Here is a 20379-nt window from a genome sequence, read left to right as displayed (position 1 = left end):
AATATACTGTCAAACTCCTTACATGAGAAATTATATAAAAAATTCACAGACAACATATGTTACATTCATGGCACAATTCAAACGGGATCAGAAAATAATTATTTTCTCTCATTCACTTGCATTGACGCTTTTTCAATCTAGAGGTCCATTCGGAGTTATACGGGTTGGCGGGACTTACCAGCTCTATCTTGCCTTGAAGGCTATCTCTTCTTCACCGTATGTGTGCTCACCGGCAAGACCGTTTTGTGTTTGAGTGCCCCCAAGTTGTGTTTTACTGTAACTTCAGAAGTACCAGACACGTGAGCAAATCCGCCAATCTCGTTGGTCGGATAGGTTTTGACACGGCGTGTCAAACGAAAAAAACGAACCCGAGGCACTTTTTTTAAAAACGACGCTTTTACGCGTGGCGTTTTTTGCGTCGGTGTGAACACTCACATTGGCGCCCATTGTTTAGTCCCGAGGCGTTAAACGTCGACGAATATCGCGTGCAAAATTCGTCCCGGTGTAAACAGGCCTTTAGACGATGAGTGGGACCACTGAAGTTTTACTTGGACTCCAAAGAGTTCAATAAATCTGTAAACATAGCCCCTAACGCATCATTTGTATTATCTACATGTATGTTAAAATCTCCAACAATTATTGCTTTATCGTTATTGACCAATAGATCTGAGAGGAAGTCTGCAAACTCTTTTAAGAATTCAGCATATGGCCCTGGAGGTCTATATACAGTAGCCAAGGCTAGAGATAATAGCGATTTCTTTCTTACATCTAAGAGCGTAACATTTAGCACAAGTACTTCAAACGAATTAAACCTGTGACCTTTTTTTCTGAGTAACATTTAGAATATCTCTATAGATTGTTGCAACACCGCCGCCACGACCAATCAGACAGGGCTCATGCTTATAACAGTAGCCTGGCGGAGTAGACTCATTTAGACCGAAATACGCATTTGGTTTAAACCAGGTTTCAGTAAGGCAAAGTACATCGAAACTATTATCCGTGACCATTTCATTTACAATAAGGTGTGAGTGATCTAATGTTTAGAACACCTAGCTTTAGAAATTAAAATGTTTACCATCAAACACTGAAACAATACAATTTTTGTGACTGTCCAACACATGTGAACACGAGGCACTTGATTGGTTGTCCGTTGCTAAGCATCTAGCTGTAACATTCTAACACTGTACCGTTTCACTCTGTGCAAGTTTGGCACCGCGATGCGGGATTAACAGCACAAAAGGACTCTAATCCTTGTACGGACCAGAGTTTCATTACTTCATTTAAGAAGTGGTGCTAATCTCACTTCTAACTTACAAATGTGATTTTTTTTCCCCAGGGTTAAAAGCAGGGGTTAGAACCTCTATAATCAGAGGTTAATTGCAGCATTAAAAAATGTGTATCATGAAAATTGGAATACAAATAAAATTGAAAAATACATAACAGAGATTTGGACTGATTCAAGGTCCCTTCCTGATCCTGTTCCCTTCTCTCCCATCTTTATGTCACAGTACTATCAATAAATAAGGCCAAAAGTCCAACAAAACTAAAACAAATCATTTCAAATGACACTATTCAGCTAACAATACTTTTTTTTCACTAAAGGATTGTATAAACAAATAAATAAAACATTATCACAGTCAGAAAAGGCTTTATTGCCAAGTGTGGTTGCACACACAAGGAATTTGTTTTGGTGCTGAGGCTTCCAGTACACATATACAAATACAACAAGAAACATAGTAATACAAATTATAATTAAAAAAAAAATAAAGTATAAAAATATGAGAATAAAAGTATCACAGTTTGGTTTAGTCAGGATAAGCAGGATTATACACATAATGTTCATGAAATATGAAGTCATGTCTATTTTAATAGGTTAATCTTGAGTCCAAAAAACCCAGAATATCAATCAGCATGATCTTTTATGTTGAAGTTGGTTAACCAAGGAAGTTGTGCGGATGTGATGGGATCACCGGCATGCCCTTAAATCAGGGTCCTCTCTTTTTCCAGATTAACAGACTGTAATCTCAGTGATCAGCAGTGTGAAGTTGTGGCTTCAGTTCTACAATCATCAAACTCCCCCCTGAGAGAGCTGGACCTGAGTAACAATGACCTGCTGGATTCAGGAGTGAAGCTGCTCTGTGCTGGACTGAAGAGTCCAAACTGTCAACTCAACAAATTAAGGTATTTAAGGGGAGTTCAACTGCTCTGTGCAAAACAACAGTAAGCTATAATATAATATAATATAATATAATATAATATAATATAATATATTATAATATTCTATGCAACTGACTTTGGGATAGTTCACCCAAAAATTAAGTAATAATTTACCCACCCTGTTATTGTTCTAATACAGTATGCCCTGCTTTTTTCGGACTATAGAAAAAATAAATAAATACCCGCTTACACCCATTCACATAATGGGAGTGAATAGTAAACCGTATCAGGCTAAAAAAGAGTCACCGAATGGTCCCATGTAGGGATGTCCCGATAACACTTTTTCACTTCAGATACCAATACCAATGCAATATCTTTTGCTGATACCGATATTTATCCGATATTTTTATTTTTTTCTTAAACTAATAAAAAATATAGCACTTTTTTCAATTAGCCACCTAAAATATACATCCAGTATATAGTCCACAACAACAGTTGATTATGAAAGATTGCCACTCTATATTCAAACTACAAAAAAAATATATTAAGAAAATACAGGTACATCAGTACTTAAAACTAGCTAGCTACCAACAGGTTTAAAGTTAAATAATTTAATCAGCAGCGTTCTACATTGTAAATACCAGTACAGTTAGAATAGTAGAATTTCTATAACTCTGTGTGTTGAACTGATTATCACTCTTGTGTGTGTTAAACAATCTTCAATCTGTCATGTTCTTCTATGGACAGACAACAGCGACTGCATTATTAAATGGTAAATTTAAAATAAAACACACATCCAAGTACTTTTTATGCTTTTATTGCATTTGGATAATGTCATTGTTGCATTTGGAGAGGCAAGGTGACAACTTAGATACGTTTTTTAGGCTATATTTTTGGAGGGAAAAGCCTGTGTTCATGTTCGCATTGGTAGTTGCACTGGCTTTAGCGGCTCTAACTTAACTTTTCCATGTCATTCATCTGATGATGGACGTCTCATGATATTTATTTTAGCACAACTGGGCTGTACTAGGTTATTGATTCCCGTGATCTTGCTTATAAATTCAGATTCAGCCATTAGCCTACCGTGATCACGCAAAGAGGTCTGCCGTGGTGGCCCGTTCAGATTACAACCATGACAACCAACATAAAATATAAATAATTACGCTGTGCATGTACAAATGAATGATTTAGGAGGGAATTAGACTGCTCCCATAACCATAACGTAGCAACGACTATATTTACAGCAATGTTCGGTAAATTTTAACTTCATAAAATGAAACCAAAGAGATAGTTATTTTTCTTATTATAGCCTAGAGATTGAATTTTGACTGTGTAGTCTTTTTTTTTTTAATTTATTTATTTTTTTCTAAAAAATTGGGATTGGAATTGGACTGAATTGGGATTCAATTCAGTATGGCTAATGTACCCCTTCATCCTACCTTAATCATAGACTAAACCATTCATCAGAAAACACAGACAAATACATTAATACAATGTACTGTGTACAGTACACACGTTTCAATCTCACACAATAACTAACCCCAACCCCCACACAACAACATATATATATAAATATACTTTGTATATATATATATATATATATATATATATATGAATGCATATATATATGTGTGTGCGTTTGTGTGTGTGTGTATACACTACCTAAAAACTAAAAGTTTTAGATCAGTAAGATGCTCACCAAGGCTGCTTTATTTGATGAAAAAAAATGACAAACAGTAATATTGTGAAATACTATGACAATTTAAAATGACTGTTTTCTATTTTATTGTATTTTAAAATGTAATTTGAAAGCTGAATTTTCAACATCATTACTGTTGCTGATTACACATCAGTTTTCAGTGTAACATGATCCTTCAGAAATCATTCTAATATGCTGATTTTATGCTCAAAAACATTAAATTATTATTTTCAATGTTGAAAACAGTCGTGTGTCAGGGTGTGGTGCTGGTAGAGGAACCAGAGGAGTCCAGATAGCGTTGATCACTTTTAATATACAAAACAGGCAGGCAGACAGGAACACGGGTGCAACACAGGCTACTTTGACAGAACTCCCCCCTCCCGGAAGGCGTGGCCTCACACCGCAGAACAGAGGAAGGAGGGGGGACGATCTGAGGGCTGAGCGGGGCGTGGCCAGGGCGGAGCAGGTTGAGGGCGTGGCCAGGGCAGAGCAGGCTAAGGGCGTGGCCAGGGCGGCGCAGGCTAAGGGCGAGACCAGGGCGGCGCAGGCTGCGGGCGAGACCAGGGCGGAGCAGGCTGAGGGCGAGACCAGGGCGGAGCAGGCTGCGGGCGAGACCAGGGCGGAGCAGGCTGCAAGCGAGACCAGGGCGGAGCAGGCTGCAAGCGAGACCAGGGCGGAGCAGGCTGAGGGCGAGACCAGGGCGGAGCAGGCTGCAAGCGAGACCAGGGCGGAGCAGGCTGCAAGCGAGACCAGGGCGGAGCAGGCTGCAAGTGAGACCAGGGCGGAGCAGGCTGAGGGCAAGACCAGGGCGGAGCAGGCTGAGGGCAAGACCAGGGCGGACCAGACTGAGGGCGAGACCAGGGCGGAGCAGACTGAGGGCGAGACCAGGGCGGAGCAGACTGAGGGCGAGACCAGGGCGGAGCAGATGGAGGGAGGACCCCTGGTGGAGCCGAAGGAGACGGGGCTGACAACACCAGGGGGCCGACTGACAGGGGCGGAGCAAGTGAGAGAGGAGACCAGGGTGAAGCTGAGGGACTGACGAGACAAAGTGCTGACGAGGGACCAAGGGACCATGGTGAGAACACAGGCTCAGGTGACCAAGGTGACGACAGGGGCACAGAGGGACACGGTGAGGGCAGAGGGAGTGAGGGCTGACGGGTGACTGGAGGGAGTGAGGAGTCCAACTGAACCGGAGGGGTGACATAACGGGGCGGAGCCAGAGGAAGGAAGTCCATAGGTGAAGTGAGGATGACGAGGGAGCGAAGGGAATCCGGAGGGATGAGGGAGCCTGGCCGAGCTGGTGGACTGAGGGACCATGGAGGAGCTGAGGGAGGTAAGAGCCACGGGGGAGCCGATGGGACCGGGGGCCGAGGAAGTGTCCATGTGGATGAGGCGGGAGGCGAAAACTGAGGCGAAATCCAACGACCAGGCTGGGTCAGGAGGGCTGGCAGACAGAAGGGCTGACAGATGAATGACGGGATGAGGTGGGAGAGGGAGGCTGGGTGGGATCCTGGTCTCTGGCTCAGGCTGTACGGTCTCGGGCTCTGGTTGGACAGTCTCGGGCTCTGGCGGGACGGTCCCGGGCTCTGGCGGGACGGTCCCTGGCGCTGGCTGGACGGTCCCTGGCGCTGGCTGGACGGTCGCTTGCGCTGGCTGGACGGTCTTTGGCGCTGGCTGGACGGTCTCTGGCTGGACGGTCTCTGGCTGGACGGTCTCTGGCTGGACGGTCTCTGGCTGGACGGTCTCTGGCTGGACGGTCTCTGGCTGGACGGTCTGGACGGTCTCTGGCTGGACGGGGCTGGACGGAACCAGCAGTGAGGAGAGCTCGGGCTCGGCGGGGCTGGACGGAACCAGCGAAGAGGAGAGCTCGGGCTCGGCGGGGCTGGACAGAACCAGCGAAGAGAAGAGCTCGGGCTGGACGGAACCAGCGAAGAGGAGAGCTCGGGCTCAGCGGGGCTGGACGGAACCAGCGAAGAGGAGAGCTCGGGCTCGGCTGGACGAAACCAGCGAAGAGGAGAGCTCGGGCTTGGCGGAGCTGGACGGAACCAGCGAAGAGGAGAGCTCGGGCTCGGCGGGGCTGGACGGAACCAGCGAAGAGGAGGGCTCAGGCTGGACGGTCTCTGGCTGGACGGGGCTGGGCGGAACCAGCGATGAAGAGGGCTCGGCCATTGGAGTGGGGCTGGTGCCGTCGTCCATGGTGAAGGAAGATCGACATGACACCAGCACCCACTCCACATAGGCCGCAAAGTCCCACAGAGGACCCTCCCTGGACAACTGCTCTCTGGTGGCTCTCTGCTCTCTGCTCTCTGGTGTTGAGGCCGGCATACAGAAAGCTGCAGAGGCAGTCATCCGGGAAGGTTGTGGCGGAGGCGAGGTGGAGGAAATCCGCCAGATGATCCTCCAGAGACCGGTCCATTTGCTCTAAAGAGAGCAATTGGACCCCTACGAAAGGGTCCATTTTTCGTAGGGTCGTTCTGTCAGGGTGTGGTGCTGGTAGAGGAACCAGAGGAGTCCAGATAGCGTTGATCACTTTTAATATACAAAACAGGCAGGCAGACAGGAACATGGGTGCAACACAGGCTAACATAGACAACGACCGACAAAGACTGAATGAAACTGAGGGAACTAAATACACAGATTAATCAAACATAATGGAGTGAAAACAGGTGAAACAGATGATCAAAAATGAGGAACAGGTGGCTGATGAGGGAGTGAGTTCAGGAGAGGAGACAAAAGGATCCTGGGAAGTGTAGTGCTGATGACAAGACAGACTGGTGCAGACGGAGGACTGTGACATCGTGTACCACCCCCCCCCCCCCCCCCCCCAAATTCTATGATGAATAGAAAGTTCAAAAGAACAGCATTTATTTAAAATATAATCTTTTCTAACATTATACATGTCTTTACTGTAACTTTTGATCAATTTAACTTATCCTTGATGAATAAAAGTATTTTCTAATTTCTTTGTGTCTTTCCCTGCCATTAATGCTTGGATAACACACCACGTCTCTTTCCATTAATAATAATAATGTCTAGTGCAGTGCATGGCTGTCATATAAGGTGCGTTGCCATGATTTTTGGGATAAATAATCAGAATAATCAAAATATCGCAAAAGTTTTGCACAAATCTGTTATGGAAATGCACCTATAGACTAAAAGCAAGTGTCTATTCATCTGATTTGAATTACTAATTACGATTAGTCACCGAGTAGTATAAGATAAACACATGCTAGGAAGACCTGCGGCTCTGCGAAAGCGAATGTTTGTGTAAACAGTAGCTTTTTATACCAAATATGTATATTCGGAATCATCTTATGTGAACAAGTAAATGCCATTTCTGCCTAATTCAAATGTTAATTACTTTATAAGTGTGATTTTAATCTGTCAAATGTACACTTAATGTATATTGACCGATACTTATGCATGTGTGTTCATAAATTCAAAATGGTTTTTATTGTTTTAATTTGAAGTTAAAACCGTGTTCTTATTAAAATAAAGTGTGTTTAAATAATTGTGATTATTGGATACACAGCAAATTCTGGTTTTTGGAATAAACTCCCTGTTAGTTAAAATCAACTCAATCTGAGTGTACATGTGAGACCGTCAATTAGACTCCAGCGCAGAGTTAAAATAAGAGTTGAATTTTTAACACTTTTTTCAGAGTTAAAATGGAGTTAAAATACTAATCCTACAGAGAGTAAATGTAACTCTAAAATTAATTATATGAACTCATTACCAGTGTTAAAAAGTAACACTTAAAAAAATATTTCGTTTAACACTTCTTAGAGTTAACATTTATTTAACATAATATAATGTTTTGTGTGGAAATTACTACACTGAACACCATACTCTTGATTTACTGCCTTTATTTGAGCAAATCCATTTGGTTCAGACTTGAGGAGGAGTAACCTTCAACCGCTTGCTTCAGGACAGTCACCTGAAGATCACAAAAACAACAGTATGAGGCATAATATCTAGCACCATTCATTGAGAATGCAAAAAAGCTGAAAATCACGCACATCGTGGGTCACCACTAATACGTAGCCTAACGTTACATAGCTGTTACAATTCAAATCATTGCAGGCCTACACAGCACAGCACAGCTATATCTTATTATCCAGGGTAACATTAGACCCTGCAATTTTATGCCTGTAATGCATTGATGCATCCATTTTACGGCAAAACACCCCTTTTTTAGAAACACGGTTAATAGAAAGACGGTTAGCTAATGTTAACTCGTTTGCATCGACAAAAAACCCACGCAAATAGCCATTTCAAAATTTGAAACAAGTAAGTTAAACATACGTTCAACGGCAAGTTTGTCATGGTCGTTGACGTTAGTAAACAGTATAACTAGCTAGTAACGTAACAGCTACGCGATGACCAAACCTGTTTGTCAGAAAATATAGAACATTTTGTAAATAGTTTTATTTACACTTTTACCTACCTCACGATGAAGCACATAAGTCCATTATTCCTTTGTGCAGCTGCAGGGTCGTGTCGTGGCGCACTTCTCAAAAATAACTCCAGGTGTAGTGTTAAAACACGCTCCTGAACACCAATGAATGAACTCCAAAATACAACACAGCCGGGGAGTACTATCCAATAACACAAACCGTAGTCGTAGTTAAAAAAATAACTCTAAAAAATTAACTCTTTCACACTTTTTTGCCTAACTCATGATTTTTCAACTCCTGAAATTTGCTGTGTAGGAGTAAGTAACAGGCTATTTTATTATGTTTTTAAAATTATTACCATCATCTGGGTGTGTATGGTGGTGATCCCACAGGTGCTCTACATATTAGATGTGTTCGCCACTTTTGCTGACACTTTTCATCTGCATGTTTTGGAAATTGCATACCTGCCTTTAATTACCCTGAATCATGTATGATTGCCAAAATGCCCCAATAGCGTATTTAATTTGCTTCTACAGCAAATACAAGTCCAGGAGATTGCATTGTTCCACCATGTTTTCAATTTGAGAGTTTCACATGCGCTGGAAATCCATGTTTTGCACGCACCCTGCCTTACCTAGACAAATAACTCAATAGTAACAGCCTCAAAGAGTATCCAGACAGAGGGCACGACACATACAAGTCTGAAAGACTCATTTTAATGTTTGATTTTTTTTAACCATAGCATCCAAATTATTACTGTTGAATAACGTGACCATTGTAATCACGGTCAAGTTTGAAATTGGGTAATCTCAACATCACTATTTGCAATCAATCAGATGTCCTTGTAAAGATAATTGATGGGTTGAAGAGCTGTGTTGTTTCTGTAAAATTCTCTCTCTAAAAAAGAGAAAACTAACATTAACACTTCCTGTTGTTGTAGATTATCTCAGTGTTTGGTGACAGAGGAAGGTTGTGCTGCTCTGGCTTCAGCTCTGAGTTCAAACCCTTCACACCTGAGAGAGCTGGATCTGAGCTACAATCACCCTGGAGATTCAGGAGTGAAGCTGCTCTCTGATATAATGAAGCATCCAGACTGCACACTGGACAAACTCAAGTAAGTGGATCAGTAAGAATCATCCTGTCTGGTGTGAATGTGACACTGAGAGTTTTTGAACATTGAAGGGTTACCCAGTGTGTTAAAAAGTAACACCAAGCAGTCCCGATAAAGCATCCAGATGAGTTGTTAGTGAGAATGTGTTGAGAAAATAATTTATAGACTCTACTATAGAAGCCATAGAAACCTCACAAAGACGTAGTACTGGAACTTAATTTCCCAACATACTCTTTAAGAGACCTCCATCTTACAGCGATCACCCAAACAGATAACCTTCTCGAACATGTCAGTGAACCCATTTATGACACGGCGCATGTGTAAGATTTACATCTTAGGTTAGGTTATTTTACAAATATATTTTTAAACTTTATTTTACAGTCAATTTAAAAAAAAAAAAAGTAAATCCCCATCACAGGACAGAGAAATGTTATTATAACAGCATGCCATTTCAAAAGATGTCATATTATTCATTACTATAATGTTAAATATCAACAACAATGCTAGACATAAACATGAACAGCCACAATTGATGTTTTGAAAGCAATTTTCAGACTGTTTTTGTTTTCTTTTCACCGATCCAAGCTTTTGCCTTCAAACAGTTTCACTTCTCACATTTATTAAAAACTGTGAGAAAACATTTTTAATCGTGATCACGGTTTCGTCTTCTCTCAATTGTGCAGACCCACTGATTATTTATCCTGAAAACATTTTTTAAATTTAATTTGATATTTTCAATATTGCGCATTTATAACAATCCTCCAATAACTTTTTAATGCTTGTGTTTCCAGATGCCAAGAGCCCAAATTCCTCCAATTAGAGCTTTTCTTTCTTAACCCTTTCACGCATACGATAACACCGGTGTGATTAGAACGGTCAGTGCATCACGTGATCAACTGCTAAATTCAAACGAGCTCTCGCGCGCTGGCTAGTGCTGAGCCAGAGACGGACGCACTCAGTGCTCAACTAACACGATCGTTATAAAGATGCACAAAACCCACAACAAAACCCATCCACTTGCACATATTTGACAATCGGAATATCAGTGTTTCATGCTATAGCTAATACATTTGTGAATATTTTTAATAAAAAAGAAAAAATTACATAAAGGCAGATCATCATTCATTGACAGCGCTGTGTTGTGGTTGTGCTGTGTCACGTGACAAGCAATGACGCGTCACCATGGAAACATTAAAGTGGCAAGTTCTAAAAAACGTTCGCCTTGAAAAACTCACGCCAGGGGGTCAGTTAGAATATTTTAAAGGGGGGGTTGATTGCGATTTCACTTTTTTTCATTTTAAATGGTGTGTAATGTTGCTGTTGGTGCATGAATAGTATCTGCAAAGTTGCAGCGCTGAAAGTTAAATGTAAGCAGTAGGGCTGACTTCTAATAGTCGAGGATTCGACGATTCGATTTAGAGAGGTCTGATTCGACTATGAACGTTATAGTCGAATACTACACGGCCAGTTCAACCTCATATAAATCAGGTTATGTGTGTCTACCGCTCACGAGCGCTCACTCTTAACAGATACACAAACAGACGCACGAACAGACACACTGTCCCCGGCGCTGCTCGCGCGTCACAGAATATTCATCAAGCGCTCCCCGTTCACAGTAACCGGGTCGTCTCATTCAAAACAGCCAGCCGTCGCTGTCAGCGAGCCGCCGCACATTGAATACTCATATGAGTCAGGCTGCGAATGTAAGTTACGTGCCCGCCCCAGCGCGCTCACATTAATAAACGCCTCACCTCCGAAGCCGCGCACTTGCTACATTCCCAGCACATCTGGATGCAAACGTTTGACTGAAGTATCTTATGCGCCTTATAATCCGGTGCACCTTAAAGTGCGGAAAATACGGTAGCCTATACATGCGATTTATATTTAGCCTGAAATAGACAAGCATTCATTCTGTGAATTACACTGCTCAAATCAGATGAGGAAGGGTTGGCTCTCCACAAAACATAAAATATTATTTTTCGTGTTCACAGAGGAAAAAACATTGTTACAGATGTGACAGTTCTCTGACAGACACGAGCGCTCTGAATTACTGATACTGACAATTACTGATAATCAAGGCACGGAGGCACGGGGCACCGATGTGTGAACTGGAGCTCGTCTCATAAATATAGCTACCGCAACTCAGCCAGCGTACAAGTATAGTCTACTCCACAGACCTGAAACATATTTCTATATTGACATGTCTACTTGTAAATACAACGATTCAAAACGAAAGAAAACGTAATGCTCTCTGCTTATGAAATGAACTGTGCATTTCTCTCTGGCGCATGCACTATGCGAAGATCGCGAGCATCGTCAACTTCATCTTTATTAATAAACAATTAAAATGTCTCCTTGCTATATTTGTTCTTTGTGACAGCTTTATGCGCATATGTCCATCTCTTTTGTTTGAAATGGAAAAAAAATATAGCTGCTAGACCTATCTAAAAAAAAAAAGTTTGACTATCAGTCGACTACGGCAAAATCTAACGAATCAGATTCGACTATGAAAATCCTTAGTCGAAAACAGCCCTAGTAAGCAGATATATCGTTTTTTCAAAAATCAGGAAGTTTAATGACTACAAAAACGAATCGATTGGGACTTCACCAGCTGTCAGGTCTTCTGTGTTTCGAGCTTCCCACGTACATGTACTTCGTCAACAATGGATACAATTTATGTTTGATTATGATCCTGAAAATGACGATCGTAATTTAGCTCCCTGTGCTGCGCATTTTACGGAAGACAGCTTCCAGAATCTCCACGAATTCAACACCGTATTCAACAAGAAACTATTACTAAAACATGAAGCAGTTCCAACTTTAAAACCAGAGGCAGCAGTTGTTGGGCCACAACCTGTAAGTAGGCTAAGACTTAATCAATTTAAATGTATTTGCATGTATAATTCCAGACGTAATGTTTTAGTTTTATCAAATGCCAGCGCTGGCTTTATAGCCACTAGGCTACTAGTTATGCTATTTTGTGTCTACAACAAACGCATTCAAACATTATGGACCTGAATTTTGTATATGTACTAATGTTGTAAATGTATTTTTCATGTAACTTTATGGTGTTATTTTTTTATCCGATCAAGAACGTAAACCAGTGCCAACACTGTTTTGGTATATAGTAGCCAGTTAGTTTGATGCTATTTTGTGTAAGACAAACATGTATAAAGTAAAAAAAAAAATAGGCAAATTACCATTCAGAAGCGGTTTGTAAGAGCCATGTGTGGTGAGGTTTTGCTTTCCTTTCTTCATCGCCGCTTTCTGGGTCTGATTCTGGCACATACTGATATGGCAGTATTGACACCATTATTTACATTTGACAGGAACAACACATGCAACTTTGCCCTTAAAGGTAATGGGCGTGAATTTTCCGGACAACGTGCACTACTCAGTTTAGCCAATCACAACACACCGGCCCAAACTAACCAATCTGAGCCCACTGCCTGTTTCTGATGGAGTGGTTTCATAGACTCAGGAACTCGGTCTATCAAATGACAGAGGAGAACGCGGCTTACAATAAAGGTGAAATTTATGAAAAATAAGACATAAAAAAAGAAAAACCACGAATACATGTTATATTGCACCCCATAAACACAATCATGTAAAGAAAAAAAGCAGTAAACCACCCCTTTAAACATACCTGTGAAAGGGTGAAACGCATACACCCTTTTCAATAAGTTTGTTTGGTGAAGGGAATTAGAGAATCTGTTTGGTTTCTGAGAGTAAATGAGAGATCTCGAAATAGATTAATTGAAAAAAAAAAAAGCTCAGAAATGTTAGCCATGGCAAAAAAAAGACTTCACACTTTGCTTAGCGTGCTCAGTGCTTAAATAGTGCATAAAATGGAGAACAAATATTTGTGCAATCAGTCCAGGTATGTGAGTTCTGAGGTTTGAAGTTTAAGTACTAATACTCGGGTGAGGGAGACCTCAGGTGGCAGACGGGAGGAATTTCAGAGGTAGCGTTCATGACAAGAACAGCTATCACTTCAAGTGCAGAGATAAAGAGATCATCAGTTCAGGTGCGCTCCATGTTTCCTCTTAAACAGATATGTGGCTATAGTGATCTGTCACATGCATTAAAGAGTGTCAAAATGGTATTACGGCCAATCTTGGACCTGCGTGTTCTGAACCAGTCCCTTCACTGGCTGCCATTCGAGATGCTTACGAAGAAACAATTTTTCAAGTGCATCCGTCCCCAAGATTGGTTTGCAGCAATGTTCGCATTCTCAACTACCTCAACGACTGGCTTATTCTCGCCCAGTCGAGAGAGCAGTCAAGAAAATTGTATCACATAGCCTAGAATATTTGCTTAAAAACTATGTGAAAATCATCTTGCGTACTCATTCAGATAAAACAATATATTGATTTAGAATTTTTAAGACATGTTTTGTGTAAGAAAGCGTTATGCAAGGAGACGTGAATCATCATGAAAATTGATGTTTCACATCTGAGAAAGACAAAGACAAAGATATGTTATCAGGCCCTATCATTATGAGGAACCTTGCACAAAGAATGAGGAGAGATTTTAAAAAAGAATGGCTTTTGATTGTTTGGATTTGTTTACAACATAATCCAAAGATGCACAACAAAGGGGAAAAAGCATTTTATTGAACATACTGGTCTAAAGACAGTCTTGAACAGTCACAGACATTTGTGCCATTGAAACAGTACACACCTGTAATTACCAAGTTGTTTGATTTTGGATTTTATTATGTTCATTTACAGAGATTCATGTGAATGTTTAAGTCAGCAGGACTCATCAGTGACATCTGGTCCCTGTAAAAAAAATAATAAAATGAAACAACTATGCATCAATAACATCCTTACTATTATGAATGGAAAAATCTTACCTTAAAATCTTTCTTATCTTCAAATAATGTTCTTCTAATTTTTCTGAGGTATATCCAAGGGAAACAGCACAATGTCATTTTACATGTCATTTTCTGTTGAGTGTCAGAATGAACTTCACATCGAGAAAGATGGCAGAACACGCATCATGTTTATTTGCTTTATTTTACGAAAAACAATATTTAGTTTTTATTATGAGTATACACAAATGAAAGACATTTTAAAGGGTACATATCATGCTTTTAAATCATTCATTTTTACTTATAAATCATACATTTGTGGTCTATATAAAGCATAACTGCAATGCTTGGGTCTGAATTCCTCATTATTATAGCCAGTGTTGGGAAGGATACTTTCAAAACGTATTTTGTTACAGAATACAGACTACATGCCCCAAAATGTAATTTGTAACGTATTCCGTTACGTTACTCAATCTGAGTAACGTATTCTGAATACTTGGATTACTTCCTGCATTTTATAAGTGTAGGAATGCGGAATGGTGATGCGGTGGTGACACGTTGTAGGTATGGCGCTGCCAATAATAGGTGCTTTATTGGCAGCGCCATCCCTACAACGTGTCACCAAAGCTGTCACAAAGAACCGGCAAAAGTAGCCTAATGATTATGAATATGTCAAATATTGCAAGGAGATATTTTAATTGTTTATTCATAAACACGTGTTTTCTGTGTCACTGTCACCTGCAAAGATGAATTTGATGATGCTGACTCGTGATCTTTGCAGTAGCCTGGCTAAACGCGCCAGAGAAAAATGCGCATTTCATACAGATTACATAAGCAGAGAGGAGTTTGTTTTGTTTCATTTTGAATTGTTATGTTTAAAAGTAGACTTGTTTATATGGCAAATATAATCTTACATTAAGTTTCGGTTCATTTATGATGAGCTCCAGTTCAAATATCTTCCTCTTATTATTAATTAAATCAAGGCAATTAGTTGATGAAACATTTAGGCTACTAAAATTAAGATACAATAATTCAAAAGGAAATTCACTCAAAAGAAAGGCTTTGTGCTTTCTGTTTGAGCTGTAAAAGTTTTAAAGCAATCTTTTAGTGCCGCTTTCAGAGTGGTCATGTCCGTAACATTGTTTTTTTTCCTATGCAAACACAAAAATTTCATAAAAAGAATATTTTATGTTCTGTGGAGAGCCAACCCGTCTTTATCCGGTGGTTAGTATTACTTTTGGTTTGAGCATAATTCAAAGAAGTAGGCTACTAAAAAATAAGTTAAGATTTTATATGTCACACGTTTATTTCCCTCATAGAAAACACGTGTAAACAGTTGTTTTTCTGATGTCTTGAGTCCTTTATTAAGGGAGTATGGAAATATAAACAGACGTTTCAATATATTCGTATTAAATGCATTTTCTGAGAATTTCTATTTCAAGTTTTGACTGCAAAGCACGTTCATAGCGCTGCATTGCCCGATTTTAAAGTATTTATTTTGTGCTGTAGGTCACGAATTTTATAATGTTGACTTCAAATAATACTTACAGTAATTTAAAGATGTGGGAGCACTGCATCTAGACGGGAAGGATAACTCTGGGAGTTGTAAGGGGTGTGTGGCGATTCTGCATTCTGTTTCGGCTCCATAATCTAGCTCCCGCGCTGCTCCTCTTCCGACTCATTGTGACTGATCATGCAAACCGCCGCGCATTTTTTCTTTTTCATATTGGGGCTTCTGAGAAATGCTGAGTTGCTTTACTTTATTTAGACAGTGAATAAACTCGTGAAACAGAGAAGTATCACCGTGTAATCCATTGATTTCAACAATGTAACTGTATTCTAAATACCAACTATTTAAATTGTAACTATAACGGAATACAGTTACTCAAAATTTGTATTCTGAATGCGTAACAGCGGTACATGTATTCCGTTACTCCCCAACACTGATTATAGCTCCACAAGCCCCTTTTCTATTCTTTTTCTGATGTGCTTCTGTGAGCAAGTCGTTTCGAAGCGGCCCCTTTAAATAAAAGGAGTTGCGTCACACCCCGCCCGCTCTCCAGGTCGATGAGTTCACGGTCGGTTCAACTCTCCGCGTTTGGCCATTTACCCCTCATTCAGACAAAGTCGATCGGCAAACCCTTCTTTATACTGGCGGAGGTTGTTGAAGTGGGAATCTTTGAAGTGCTTCAGGTCACTACATCCAACAACCGAACATTTTGACTAGCCCTGTCGTAACTTCTGCATCATTGAGCTCGGACTACAAAATCGGAGCGAGAAATAATAATGGCGGTGTCATGATTCTGCCATCATGTCCGTGGTTTCTCCTAGTATTGTGGCAGGCTCATGACAGACCCGTGTTTTGTGTGCAAGCGCATGGCCAGCTCTTTGGCCATGTGCTTGTGTTGTCTCGTTTCTTTACTCCGCCCCCTTGTTATCCTCGTCTCGTCATTATTGTTTAGTCTGTCTCACCTGTCCTTGTCATTAGTGTCTCCCTATATTATTCCCCTTGTGTTTGCTGTCCTTGGTCGGTTCATTGTTAATCCGTGCCAAGTTTGTGAGTACCTGTCTAGAGTATTTGTCCTGTTACTCTATTGCTTGTGTTAGTCGTTTATCTAGTAGTATTTTGTCAGTACCTTGTCTAGTAAGTCTTTATAGTCCTTGTCAGAGTCTTGTTTTGCCCCCTCGTGGGCTTTGTTTTCCCCTTTTTGTCTACTATAAACTATCTGTGATTGCATTCTGTCTGCGCCTGGGTTCATCCGCCATCCACATCATAACAGAATGAACCGACCAAAGCAGAACCCAGCAGACTGTCTGTCTTCACCTGGAGATCAGCAATTGGATCTTCTAGAAGATTGGTGGCTCAAGACCATTTCTGATTCGAGAGGGGGCAAGCTCCCAATTCCCCCTCAGGGTGAGCTGCTGTTGAAGGAGTACGCTGAAGTCGCTGAAAGGAGGAGGTTTTTCTTACCTGACATCCTCCTAAATCGCTACTTCATAGCTGGCCTCAACGTTTCCCCACCTCTGGCTGAACGAGAGAGACTGGTTCATCGCCCATTCCGGGACATGGTGGATTGTCTAGAGGAGCCGCAGGGTCCCTCCTTGTTGTCGCCACCAGCCAAGCTGCCTGTGATTCCGGAGGGTCGGGTCCTGGCTGTTGTTTCTCAAGGGGCACAGACCCACTCCACTTCTCCTGAGGTCGCATCTACTCCCGTTGATCTTCGTGGCAAACGAGGGAGACGTTCTTCGTGGGACTCTCCGTCGGAGTCATCCTCGACCGAATCGCCACTTCCTGAGACTGTCCTTCCGTCTCAGGTCACAGACCCCATTGAGCTTCTCCAATCAGTCAAGGGTCAATCTATGATGTCCGTGCCACGGCCTAGGAAGAAGAGGAGGAGGAGGAGGGGGGCCTCTCGTCCTTCATCTTTACCTGTCCCAGAGCCCGCTGCTGTAAGCGCTGTCCCGGAGCCCGCTGCTGTAAGCGCTGTCCCGGAGCCCGCTGCAGTAAGCGCTGTCCCAGAGCCCGCTGCAGTAAACGCTGTCCCAGAGCCCGCTGCTGTAAGCGCTGTCCCAGAGCCCGCTCCCGCTGCTAGCGCTGTCCCAGAGCCCGCTGCTGTAAGCGCCGTCCCTGAACCAGCTGCTGAAGACACAGTTACCAAGCCTGCTGTCGTGAGCGCCGCTGAGAGGGCTGCGGCTGATTCGGCTGCTGAGGCTGTTTTGCAGTCAGTGTCAGCAGGTCAGGAGTTGCCTATCGCCATTGCGGCAAGAACTTTGTCTGAATATCTGTCGAGTCTAGCCAAGATCCTGGAAGTTCCAGCCAGGACTGGCATGTTGTCTTGTCCCGAGTCCACAGCTGCCGTGAGCGCCGACCCCCAGTCAGCTGCCGTGAGCGCCGACCCCCAGTCAGCATCTGACGACGATCTCTCCGATTCAGAGGTGTGGAGCGTTGGTACTGTGCCGTCTTCGGGGAGCTCAGTTCGGACTTCTGCTCCACAGTTACCCGCAGCATCCCCTGTTTTGTCTCCTGTTGTGTTGCCTCCAGTGTCCCCTTTCAAGAGTCCTATCCCATCGCTCGTTTCTGTCCCTGTAGCGGTTTCCCCCCCTGTCAAGCTACCTAGTGTTTCCCCTAGCGCTCCTGTCATGTGCAAGCATCAGACTGTTTCCCCCAAGAGATCTCCTCAAGCGTCCACAGCAAAGTCCTCCCGGATTCCCCGTCCTCAGCCCTCGTCCCAAAGACCCAAGACCCCCAGTCCTCCCATCCACCCTGAACTGCCCCCCAAGGACATTGTGTTTCCCCCACCACCTCTGCCTAGTATGTTGTTTCTAATGTTTCACCCCAACCCGGTTGTTGTTTATTCATGTTTCCCTTTAGTTATGTTTGCTATGTTTTGTTGGTTTTTGTCCATGTCTCATTCTGTCTTGTCCCGTGCTTAGTGTCCCTTTGAGGAGCGTCTGGTAGCCGCTCCTTAAGGTGGGGGTTCTGTCATGATTCTGCCATCATGTCCGTGGTTTCTCCTAGTATTGTGGCAGGATCATGACAGACCCGTGTTTTGTGTGCAAGCGCATGGCCAGCTCTTTGGCCATGTGCTTGTGTTGTCTCGTTTCTTTACTCCGCCCCCTTGTTATCCTCGTCTCGTCATTATTGTTTAGTCTGTCTCACCTGTCCTTGTCATTAGTGTCTCCCTATATTATTCCCCTTGTGTTTGCTGTCCTTGGTCGGTTCATTGTTAATCCGTGCCAAGTTTGTGAGTACCTGTCTAGAGTATTTGTCCTGTTACTCTATTGCTTGTGTTAGTCGTTTATCTAGTAGTATTTTGTCAGTACCTTGTCTAGTAAGTCTTTATAGTCCTTGTCAGAGTCTTGTTTTGCCCCCTCGTGGGCTTTGTTTTCCCCTTTTTGTCTACAATAAACTATCTGTGATTGCATTCTGTCTGCGCCTGGGTTCATCCGCCATCCACATCATAACAGGCGGATTGCTCGAAGTGTTGGGCCGATAGTCGATGTCCTTATTTGTCAGTTCCGCTGCAAATACTGTGACGTAATTCTTCAAAAAACATAATAGAGAACAGAATATAAAGATATAAACGAAGAACCTGAAGAGAATAATTTCATCTTTTCTGTACTTATAAACATTCCAAATATACAACAAAATGCATTTAAGGGCTAAAAAAGTGGATTTTGCATGATATGTCCCCTTTAAAAGTTTTGAATGATGTATACACTGGAAAAAATGCCCCTCCAAAAATAAGCAAAAAAAAAATTTAATACAAGATATTTTTGCTTGTAATAAGCAAAAAAAAAAAAAATCTGCCAATGGAACAAGTGAAAATTCTCTTGGTAAGATTTCTTGAAATAAGACATTATATTTAAGCCTTAAAAGATATGAGTGATCTTGAAATTAGCACGGAAAACTCATTTTTAGCTATATTTTACTAGTATTGTGATGTGTTGTGTCTCATAATAAGCTTGTCATGCTCAAAAATAGTATTTTACCCTCAAAAGTAGCATTTTCTTTTGTCATCCTCTTTGTTTCAAGTGTATTTAACTAATTTTTAGTTCTATAACTGTTACACTCTTCTAGATATAAGTCACCACCAACTTGAAATAAGATTGGAAACTGGCATTTTGAGACAAAATGCCTTGAAGTTAGCATTTCTGACTCATATTAGGCAGTCCTCTTTTGCCATAATAAGCCATAATTTACCATACTGTCATCATCTCAAGTGTATACCTTATTGTAAGCTCAACAAAAGTGACATGGTTCTAGATTCAAGACATTTTACCTACTAGATTCAAGACATTAACTACTGTTTACTAGACAGAAAAAGTGAAAAATAGACTTACATTTAACCTTTTTTTATTTTATTTTTTAAACCGCAAAAATTCCTAGAGGACTGCACAAAACGGAAATAGCTTAATTTTAAAAGTATTTATGGAGCTGCAATATGAAAACATAGTAGAATATTTTATAGATTATAAATGTAAGACCTCTTTACCCTACTCCCACACCTAAACATACCCGTTTTATAGACAATATTAAAGGGATAGTTCACTTTGAAATTAATTTTTGATATGTTTTAGCTTACCTCAAGGGCATCCAAGATGTAGGTGTCTTCGTTTCCACAGTATTTTCAATTTTGACATTTTTCGGTCAAACCGTTGTTGTCTGTCAGTCATATAATGCAGGTATAGGGGGTCC

General features: G+C 41.7%; 2 protein-coding genes across 2 annotated transcripts in view; both read left to right on the top strand.

Moving 5' to 3' along the window:
- Positions 1-20379, top strand: part of LOC120485518 (uncharacterized) — a 68567-nt gene that overhangs the window by 12888 nt on the left and 35300 nt on the right. Inside the window, exons 4-5 of the mRNA XM_089128894.1 lie at positions 2008-2181; positions 9194-9367. Coding sequence (XP_088985020.1) covers positions 2008-2181; positions 9194-9367 — 348 coding nt within the window. The remainder of the gene's footprint in view (positions 1-2007; positions 2182-9193; positions 9368-20379) is intronic.
- On the top strand, positions 16962-18625 carry LOC148982100 (uncharacterized). The gene is made up of 2 exons (XM_089129325.1): positions 16962-18492; positions 18615-18625. The coding sequence occupies exons 1-2, from the start codon at positions 16962-16964 to the stop codon at positions 18623-18625; spliced, it is 1542 nt and encodes a 513-aa protein (XP_088985451.1).

This window comes from Pimephales promelas, chromosome 3, assembly GCF_988280905.1.
Source record: "Pimephales promelas chromosome 3, fPimPro1.hap1.1, whole genome shotgun sequence".
In the NCBI taxonomy this organism is placed as follows: domain Eukaryota; kingdom Metazoa; phylum Chordata; class Actinopteri; order Cypriniformes; family Leuciscidae; genus Pimephales; species Pimephales promelas.
Note: the sequence above shows the minus strand (reverse complement) of the source record. Positions and strands in the feature narration are given on the sequence as shown.

Bases quoted from the DNA above. Each gene is read 5' to 3' on its own strand.
- LOC148982100 (XM_089129325.1), top strand. From the start codon at position 16,962: ATGAACCGACCAAAGCAGAACCCAGCAGACTGTCTGTCTTCACCTGGA.